The sequence below is a fragment of the Prionailurus viverrinus genome, chromosome D1 (genome assembly GCF_022837055.1).
Source record: "Prionailurus viverrinus isolate Anna chromosome D1, UM_Priviv_1.0, whole genome shotgun sequence".
Lineage (NCBI taxonomy): Eukaryota > Metazoa > Chordata > Mammalia > Carnivora > Felidae > Prionailurus > Prionailurus viverrinus.
Window position 1 is genome coordinate 108816763 of NC_062570.1, and position 9330 is coordinate 108826092.

The following is a 9330-nucleotide window of genomic DNA, read 5'->3' on the forward strand; positions in this document are numbered from 1 at the left end:
CCCCTGCTCCGCCCCCGCGCCGACACGTGACCACGCGCTACTTCCGGTGGATCTGTAGCCGGTAAGGTTAGGTGAAAGTGACTTCCTAAAGTGCTTTCGGCACTTCCGGCCGAGGTGAAATTAAGGTCAGGCCAACGCGGGTTCCCGGAGGGGGTCTCGAGACGCCATTTTATCTCGCCCCCAGGCTCTCCCACGGCGCTCTCGCTTGACCCTGGGCCTCTTCAGGGTCCACGGGCTCCAGTGGGAAGAGCCTGGGCCTCAGACTTGAGTTTGGGTTTGGGCTGTGCGGTTCGTTGGCAGTGTGACCTTGAGCGAATGCTTTGGCCTGGTAGGATCTGGAAGGCCCTGTAAGGTGGGCTTGTCAACACCCACGTGGCAGGGCCACTGTAGGAGTGCGCCGTGACGTGCTCCACCAGGCCCTGGCCCACAGCCGATGCGCGCCCTTTTCTCCGCGCCAGCATCCGGGCCTGCCTCTGCCTGCCGCACGTTGACCCCCGAGTCCTGCCGGCAGTGGTCCGGCTGAACCCATTCCCCACCCACACTGGTATTTTCAGGTGCCCCGGCGCTCAGCAGCGCGCCGAAAACATCTGTCCGTGGAAGTAACGAACTTGTAGTTGGGAGGTAACAAACTTGAGTGTTAGAGATAGACTTGGGGGTCAAATCTCCAGGTCAATCAGCCTTTCTGAGCCTATTTCCTTAATTGAAAGAGAAAGATCATTAGCAGCGCTGACCTTAGAATGGAGGACCAAGCGAGGGGTGCGTGTGAAGCATTGTGTGTGCCCAGCACTTAAGTGGGCCGGGGGAGGGGTGGGAGTTCTGGTGTCCCCTGACCCTCATCTGTCTCACTTGAATGGAGCAATGGCATGGTCAGCGACAGCACAGCTGAGAAGAATGATTGGAAATTGGTAATCACCGTCAGGAATGGTCTCTTCTGGTTTAACCCCACCCCTGCCCAGGGCCCAACAAGATCACTACCATGCCCTCCAATTTAACACCTCAGCGAAGGCCTCCGTTTGGGTAGCTGCGTTCTGCCTCCGGTGAACCTCTGTCCCCGAATGTCCTGCCCCAGCAAGGCAAAGCATGGATACCCAAAGATGGCCTGTGGTCCACCCCAGGGGCCCTGGAGGCTGCAGGGAGAAGGCTGGGCACTGAGCTTAGGCTGGGTCAGACAAAGGTCAGGAGAATTCCAAGCAGGGGCTGGTGAGGGTGGGGGGAAATTGGTTGGGCTGAGGAAATGTGTCTCCCGCACCAAGCCCACCAGCCACAGCCCTTTGGCAGTTCCCTTTCAAGGAGGTGGGGACAGGGCAGGTGCGTGGCTTTAGAGTGAAGCTGAAGGAAGTAGCTTAAATACAGAGCAACAAAAACGGAGTGCCGCCTGCCAGAGAAGATGGGTTTTTCTATCAAGTGAAGACACATTCCTGGAGCCCAAGGGCTGGGACCATAGCAGTCGTCCGTCCGTTCCCTCCATATGCGCCTGTGGAAGCTGAGGCTCAGAAAGAGGGGGCAGCGACAGCCAAGATCATTCGGCGGATCTGGGTCCCACCTCAAGGTCACTGGCCATAACGGACCGTCTCCTTCCAGAAAGGAGCTTTTGTGATGAGCAGGGGGGGCAGGGCCTGGATGTAACAGGATCGCGAAGAGCGCACAGTTCTGGCTCTACCTCATTGCCTCCGTCTACACAATGAGGGAGTAAGACAGGCTCGGGGTCTAGGACGTAGTGCGATGCAGAGGGCCTGAGTCGCCCAGCCTGGACAGCGGCAAACAATGACACAGGCAGGGACAGATCCTTCCATCTCTTTTATCAGGGTTGGGGGTCCCAGTTCTTAACACCGCAGCCCAAGTCCCCAGTATCTGCAGAGGATTGGCGCCTCGGGGAGGGGACAGTGGAGCCAGCTGTGAAGACGCTCGCTTGCACCTGGTGGTTGAAAATCGAGACGGGACCCCTTCTCTCCCGAGTTCGTCCGTGACCCCTGGTGCTGCCGACACATCTCCTCGTCCGGCCGCCCACCCTGTTGGAGGGCGGCCTTGGGAGAGACCAGGGACAGCTGGAAAGTCCTCTGAGAGGCCCAGGTCCGGGAGCACTTTCTGCCCACACTGAGGTCTAGGGACTGGGCACTTCTCAACACGTTGCCCTGTTGTCCTCCTCTGGGATGTGGCCTGTGAGGCAAGTGGCCCTGCTGAGTCTGAAAGGCAACGTGTCACCTTCGCAGCTTCCGGCACCTGAGGAAGGGAGGAAGGGTTCTGTTCATGCGGGCACAGCTCAGCCCCTGCTCCCTAGGTCCACCCTCCTGTCACCTTCTGTGAACCCCATTCTCTCCTAACACTCCTGGCGAGCCCACATGAGGTCACCCCGTGGCCCAGCTGCGGAAGGGAGGAGTGGTGAGCAGCGTCTCAGACAAGGGTGGACAAGGGTTCCACTCTGTCCCCTGGCCTCTCCGAGCCCACGAGGAGGGCACACATGTCTACCACGGGGGCTTTGAGCAAGGCCCAGAGCTTTGCAAATTGGAAAGCGATCTCTCCCACTTTGCAGATGTGACCTCCTCCAGGGCATCTCTGACCGCTCAAAATCCGCACCGTAAGGTGCCCCTTACCTCAGCCCTTGACCTCCTCTGCTGGCGTCACAAATCCTGACGTCTGACTCCCACATTTAGAACGTGAGCCTTGGTCAATATTTGTTCAACACACTCAATAGCTTCCTCTCCCCTGGCTCTTCTCCCACTGGCAGGCTCACCTTGGACCTGCTCCAAGGGCCTTGATGCCTCCCCAAACAAACACGACCCCACCAGTCCTCACCTGCAGGTGTCTGGGTTGAGCTCTAAGCCCCGCCCTTGGCAACGGAGGAAGCTGCGGCGTCGGCAGCGGCAGCGGCAGGTCCGGGGGTCAGGGCGCTGGCGGCGCTGGGTGCAGCGTGGGCAGAGGGGCCTGGGGCTGGAGTGGGATGGGTGATGTCAGCTGGGGAGGGTGCTCCGGGGGCAGAGTCCCAGCCCGGAACAGAGCGGGGCTGGGGACGGTGGTGGGGAGTGGAAGCCCTAGGAGGAGAAGCAACATGTCTGGGGCGGGAAGGAAAAGTCTTCCCGGGAGCTGGGGTTGGATCGGAGCACACAGACTCGGGGAGCAGAGGAAAAGGGGAGAGGGGGACACAGTGGGGGGAGAGAGAGGGGGCGGGACTGCAGCCTCCCGGCACACTCATACACCCCCTGCCCCATCCACACGTTACATCCTGGGTGTGGGGTCTGGGCTCCAACCCCACCTCGGCAAGAGCCCATGAGACTCACCTGTCTGGCTTCACAGCACTCTCTCTCTTTTTTGGTCTGAAAAGTAAGAGGGACAGACAGAGACAAGGAAGAGGAAGAGAATCAGAAGAGCCGAGCATCCTGCTCTTACCCCAGATCCCAGGCCTAACCCAGTTCCAGTCTTGGAAACCTGGTCTCCACTGTGGTGTACCCCCATGCCCAGCAGCCCCCAAGCCTGGTCTCTGGGAGCTCAGAAGTGGGGCCCGGCTGGCACCTGCATTCACACTGGCTGTGTTCTTCCAGGGACATCTCGCCCAGCTGACTGCTCGGGTAACGGATCATGAGTATCTGTACTCCAGAGATAGGGGACACACGGTGTGAGAGATCATGAGAGATACAGAGGAAGGGAATGCTCCGTGGGCTGGAGGAACAGCTTGCCCAGCCAAGGCTCTGGCCATTCCTCCCACCACCACCCCCCGGAGCCCCAGCATCCACCCCAGCTGGGCACGCCCCACCGGCCCCAGTACCTGCATTCGGACTTGGTGCTGCCCTGTGGGCACGCACTCCAGGCCGTCGTCAGGGCAGCAGCCACCACAGCGCTGCACGGTCACACAGCTGGGCACCAGCTGCTTGGCCACGGTGCCCATGAGCTCCACGGTCAGGGGCACCACCACCTCCCGTGGCTGGCAGGTGGCACGGGCATACACGTCTATCCATGACACCACTGGGGGCAGAAGCGTAAGTGTTAAGCCCCCACTGGGTTTCCTGTAGCCGCTCCCGGGTTCCCCTATCTCCCGTACCCTGCAGCTGTTCTCCCTAATTCCTTCGTCCCAGCCACCCTCCACTAGCTCCCTCTCTGCCCTCAAAACCTGTCTTCCCCTGCCCAGGAACCCAGGAACCCCACTGCCTCAATTTTCTCTTCTGTAAAATGGGCAGAATAAAAAAGTTTGCATCTTAGAACGTGGCCCTGATTACACAAGATGATGAGCAAACCCTCTTGATGATGGCTAGCGCGGTTATTGTTACTATTACCTTTCTTCTGGTGGCCGGGGGTATCAGGCTGGGAAACGGGGCCCTGTAGGAGAGAAGAGAACTGAACTCAAAAGTGCTCTCTAGGAAGGGCTAGCCCTGTCGCTGTTCCCAGGGGTCTGCCCTTGCAGTCTAAAGGCTTCAACTCCTCTAGGACATTTTTCCCCGATTGCTCTGCTCCTGGGGTCACTCTAGCTTTACCTGTCCTCTCCTGGCCACCCGGGACCTGCCCTGGCCACGACCCGCCAGGCGCACTCTGCCGGTGGCGGCGGCGACGTCGAATCTCCAAGCCTGGGGCCCGACGGATTCGGAGGCCTCAGGTCAGGAGGGGGCACAGTGGGCGCCCAACCGAGTCCTGCGGGGACCGAGCGGCTCCGCCCCCGGTCGAGCCCGGGGACGGGGTGGAGCAGGGGAGTGGCCCGGGGCTGGGCTGGCGGGCTGGCGGGCTGGCGGGCAGGGACTCCTCCCGGGGGATGCCCTGGCCAGATTCCCGCCACGCCCCGGTCCTCAGCCCGACCCCGCGGATCCCCGAGGCCGAGGCCGCTCCGCGTCTCCCCACTTCCGCCAACCTTGAGAGAGGGCACGGCGGGCGGGCGGGATGTCGGGGACGCACGTACCTGGGCGGGGGCCAGCTGCAGGAGCGCGGCGAGCAGCAGGCGGCGGAGCAGGGGGCTCATGGTGCCCGCGGGGGCCGCGCGCCGGGGGCGCCCGCATCGCCCTAGCCCGGCGGCGCAGGGGGCGGCGGCAGCCAGAGCCCCATGGCGCGGGCCCGGGCGCGGCGGGCGGGGGCCGGGCGCGGGGGGCGGCTCCTCCGCGGCCCCCTCCCGAGCCCTGAGCGCAGGCAGCGCAGCGCAGCGCAGCAGCGGAGGCCGGAGGAGCCGGGCGGGCGGGCGGCCGGTGGTGGCGGGCGGCGGCGGGGACGGCGGGGGCGGCGGGGGGCCGGGCCCGGGCTGGCGGGCGGGCGGCTCATGTGACCCAGACACGCGCTCCCCACCGGGCCGCGGGGCGGGGGCGGGGCGGGGGCGGGGGGGGGCGAGGCCGCCGCCGGGGCCCGCCCCCTCCACACACCCCCTCCCGCCACAGCAGGGGAAAGGGGACGCACCGCCCAGGGGGCCGGGCTCTCGGGTCGCAGCCGCCAGGACCCGGAGGGCGGGGTGCTGTCCACCCCTCCTTCCCCCCCTCCCCCCGGCGAGGCCCGGGATGGGGGCGCTGGGCCTGAAGCAAGGAGCTGGACATGAGCTTTGAGAATCATTTTATTGCACGCGTTTTGGGGAGTGGGAGTCCCCCGGGGTAGCAAGGAGGTAACAACACAGAGCAGGCCCCGTCCTAGCGGGCCGCTCCGGGGCCGGGGCCGGGGCCTGTGCCCGGAGGCACGATCTCTGGGATCTCTGGGCCTCCAGGTCGGGGCTGCAGCTGCTGCCTCTGCACTCGCTCCTGGAGCTTGGCTCTGTTGGCCCTGCGGGAGAGAGCACCTGGGTGGTCAGGACAGAGGATCCTGGAGGGTGATGTCAGGACAGTAAAGAGAAGGCAGGACAGAGCAGGGACGGACCTGGCCCGGGCCCGTGTGTCATTGTAGATGGCTGTGATGATCCGATCCTTTTCATCCATGAAGCTGCGGTGGATCTGCTCCAGCTTCCTGCAAGGGGGTTGCAATTAACCCTGGGTTTCCCAATCCCTGCTGTCCCCGAGATCCACCCCACCCCCACACCCACCACGCCACTCTAGGGTCTCAAAGTTTTCCATCTGTGAGGACCTCTGCCTAACTGCCTGTGCTAGGCAGGGAGAGGGGCACCGAAGGGCCGGGGCTTATCCAGGGACCACTGATGACCCAGGTCCCTGGCTGTCTTGTTGAAGGTGGTGACAGCAGCTCCAAACACCAGGGTGTTCCTCACAGGAGACTAGAAAGAGCGTTACACCTAACTCCCATCACTGAACTAGGCAGTGGGCACCAGCCTTTAGGTATCTTTGTCATAGAACCTCAGTGTCTGTGCCATGCATAAAAGTGGCAGGGAGACAGCCGATTGCCAAACAAGGGAGGACAGTTGCTTGTGAGGCCCAGTTCCAATGCATTTCCTTTGAGTGCACGATTTTCGTTGGCTCCAGCACACCCTGGCAGCCGGCATCAAAGATTTACATTCAAATCACAAAACCCTGAAAATGACAACGTTCGCCTTCAGCGAGTGTAGAGCTGCCTTTGCCAAGTAAGGAGAGGCCCCGGAGACCTGTCTCGGGCAATTCTTAGCTGGAGAGGCACAGAAGTGCAGGCCACGGGGGTGGGGGGCTTGCGTGGCTGACCACACTGGGCTTCCCCGGCCCTCTGCCCTCTGCCCATCACCCCAGGGAGAAGGCAGGGATGCACCTGAAAGCAGCATAGTGCAGGCCCATGCCCGCCAACATGATCAGGAGGCAGTACCCCAGCACCCGCTGGTTGTGTTTGTGCTGCTGCTGCCTCGACTCTGGTCGCTGAGGCCTCACACTGTGAAACTGGGCCCAGTATTGGGCATTGGGGGATTCCCAGGAGCTGCTGGGAGGGAGAAGAAAGACAAGGTGGGGATGAGGCCCCCTGGGAGACGGGGGGCGGGGGGGGGGGGGGGACGAGGCCAGGGGCAGGACGACTGTACCTGTGTGCTTGAGCAGACCCAGGACGGGCTGTTCTTCCTGGAGACTTTGGAGAAGTGGCTGAGCAGAGCTGGCGATCATAGCTGAGGCGGCTCTCCTCCCGGCTGAGCACTCGGTATGCTTCGCTCAGCTCCACAAAGCGGCTATGCAGGGCCGGGTTCCCGGGGTCCCGGTCGGGGTGCAGCTGGGGGGGGGGCAGGACTCCCTTCAGGTCTTTTTCCACGTCCGTTCACAGAACCCGTCCCCACCATGTCCACCCACAAAGGCTCAGATCATTCCCAGAGGCCCTGCCTGGACAGTAACCCTCACTGTCAGGGCTGCCCACCCGTCCAGAAGGCCAGAGAGTCAGGAAGCACAGACTCCTGCCCCCTCCCCTTGTTCAAGCCCTCCCCACCAGCTGCCTGGCTCTAGCAATATGCCCCGGTCCAAGCTTTCTCTAGAGCAGGCAGGTCAAAAGAAACAAGCCCAGCCCATCACACACAACCCCTGGCTCCTACCCCCAACCTTTCCTCCCAACGGGCCTAACCTCTGCCCTTGGGGCATCTCTCGCTCTCTATACATGCCAAGGGAATGTGGCACCATCCAGAGTGAGCCACTCAGCACCATTCCTGGGAATGTGAAGTGTACCCTATCTGGCTCAGACTTACACCCCCTCCTCCCCACCCAGGGCCACTGGTACCTCTTTGGACTTGGAGAAGAAAGCTCGTTTAACTTCTTCAGTGCTGGCACTAGGATGCACCCCTAACAGTTCATAGTAGTTCCTGGGGCCAGACCTGTGGAGACAGGCCAAAAACTGCAGGGGCTATGGAAACACAGAGAATATTCCTCTCCTCCGCCTCTCAGTCCTTCTGGGCCACACTCTTCAAGTCAGTAACCAGGAGGTGAGAAAGCTGAGGCTGCTGCCAAGGGAGATCTATCTCCAAATCATCCCTCCCTTTTTGAACACTTCAGGCATGGTGCAGATCAGAACATCTCATAGTGTAGCCCTCAGATCCCTTGGCTCAGAACCACCCAGAAAGCCCGTTTAAAAAAAACGGATTCCAGGGGCGCCTGGATGGCTTCGTCAGTTGAGCGTCCGACTTCGGCTCAGGTCATGATCTCGCGGTCCGTGAGTTCAAGCCCCGCATCAGGCTCTGTGCTGACAGCTCAGAGCCTGGAGCCTGTTTCGGATTCTGTGTCTCCCTCTCTCTCTGCCCCTGCTCTGCTTGCACTCTGACTCTCTAAAAGGGAATAAACTGTTAAAAACAATATATTAAAAAAAACAAAACAAAAACAGATCCCTCAGCCCCCACTTAATTCCTGCGGAACAGGGCCCAGAAATCTGTATTTTTGTAAACCCCCCATCCCCGCCCCCAAGCCCCCAAGTGAGTTATGCCCAGTGATGCTTGACCACTAGAGTTGTGAAAAGAGCACTGAGCCTGGCTTGGACTCAAATTCCACTTTTTGCCACTTAACTCGCTGTATGATCTGAGGGATCGTCCCTTAATCTTTGATCTTGTGTCCTCAGTAGTGAAGGTGAGGGTTACCTGAAACAAGCCCGTACAGCACCTGACAGCAAGTACAGAGATCACAACTATCATAGTACCCAGGTCCAAGCCTAGAGCTGGGCAGGCCTTCCTCAACCCACTGGGTGACGGGGGCCATGCCCCCCGGCCCCCGACTCACCGCTGCCCGGTGGCCGCTGAGAAGAGCCGGGTGGGAGGGCTGCGGGGCCATAACCGGCACAGGCACAGGGACAGCATGGCGACAGGCAGACGGCTGGTGAGACGAGGCCACAAAGAGCAGTGCATTGAGACCAGGATGGGACCAGACGTCAAGCACTCCGGGGCCAAAGTGGAGGGTCCAGCCCCGTTTACTTGCGAAGGCAAACTGAAGCAGGCTTGGGAGACCCAGGGGCAGTGGGGCCTCCTTTACTCAGGACCAGACCCCAGTGTCCTGAATCTGTCCCTGCTTCTGACCCGCGCGTCCTGGGCCCTCCTCCACACTGGTCTCAGCGTCCGGGACAACCAGTCCCGGACGCGGAGACCCTCTCCCCACCACCCTGGCGGGAGGAGGTGAAGGAGGGGCCACGCCAAGCCCCGCCTCCGCCGCGCTCACGGATTTCGCGGCCACGGCCGTCTCTGCGCCTATTCAGGCTCCACCTCCACGTTCTCATTGGCCTAGACACCCGGGCCACGCCCACCAAGCCGGAAGGCCCGGACTGCTTCGGAAGGCCGCACCCCCGCACGCCCATTGGCCTTTGGCGCCTCGGGCCCACCCAACGAGGTCGAGGCCCGCGGACCTGCGGAAAGACGCCGGCGTTGCCGTCCTCAGTGAGGCTGTCCGCCCCGCTTTTGTGGCTTCGTCCCGGGAACATACCTGTTACTCTGCTCTGCAGCGAGGTGTCCTTTATAAAGCAGCTATAGGAGACCCGGACCCTCACCACAGCCTGGGCAAGGAGGCACGGCCC

The 9330-nt window shown here is 61.8% G+C and overlaps 2 protein-coding genes across 6 annotated transcripts; both read right to left on the bottom strand.

The window, feature by feature from the left end:
- Positions 1-1782: 1782 nt before the first annotated feature.
- Positions 1783-5180, bottom strand: VEGFB (vascular endothelial growth factor B). Of its 2 annotated transcripts, none has more exons than XM_047823531.1 (7): positions 4880-5180; positions 4266-4308; positions 3761-3957; positions 3508-3581; positions 3276-3311; positions 2794-2928; positions 1783-2220 (listed from the first exon to the last, which is right to left on the bottom strand). In XM_047823531.1, the coding sequence occupies exons 1-7, from the start codon at positions 4937-4939 to the stop codon at positions 2199-2201; spliced, it is 567 nt and encodes a 188-aa protein (XP_047679487.1). In that variant the 5' UTR covers positions 4940-5180; the 3' UTR covers positions 1783-2198. The 2 variants fall into 2 exon arrangements, with proteins under 2 accessions (XP_047679487.1, XP_047679486.1); XM_047823530.1 differs by having other exon boundaries at positions 2794-3029; positions 4880-5173.
- A 322-nt stretch (positions 5181-5502) lies between these two features.
- DNAJC4 (DnaJ heat shock protein family (Hsp40) member C4) lies at positions 5503-8997 on the bottom strand. 4 transcript variants are annotated; one of them, XM_047878252.1, is made up of 6 exons: positions 8547-8997; positions 7561-7654; positions 6884-7065; positions 6676-6783; positions 5812-5898; positions 5503-5718 (listed from the first exon to the last, which is right to left on the bottom strand). In XM_047878252.1, exons 1-6 carry the CDS (start codon positions 8669-8671, stop codon positions 5589-5591), a joined length of 726 nt encoding a protein of 241 aa, XP_047734208.1. In that variant the 5' UTR covers positions 8672-8997; the 3' UTR covers positions 5503-5588. The 4 variants fall into 4 exon arrangements, with proteins under 4 accessions (XP_047734208.1, XP_047734207.1, XP_047734206.1 ...); XM_047878251.1 differs by having other exon boundaries at positions 6676-6786; positions 8547-8995; XM_047878250.1 differs by having other exon boundaries at positions 6622-6783; positions 8547-8990.
- Positions 8998-9330: the final 333 nt, after the last annotated feature.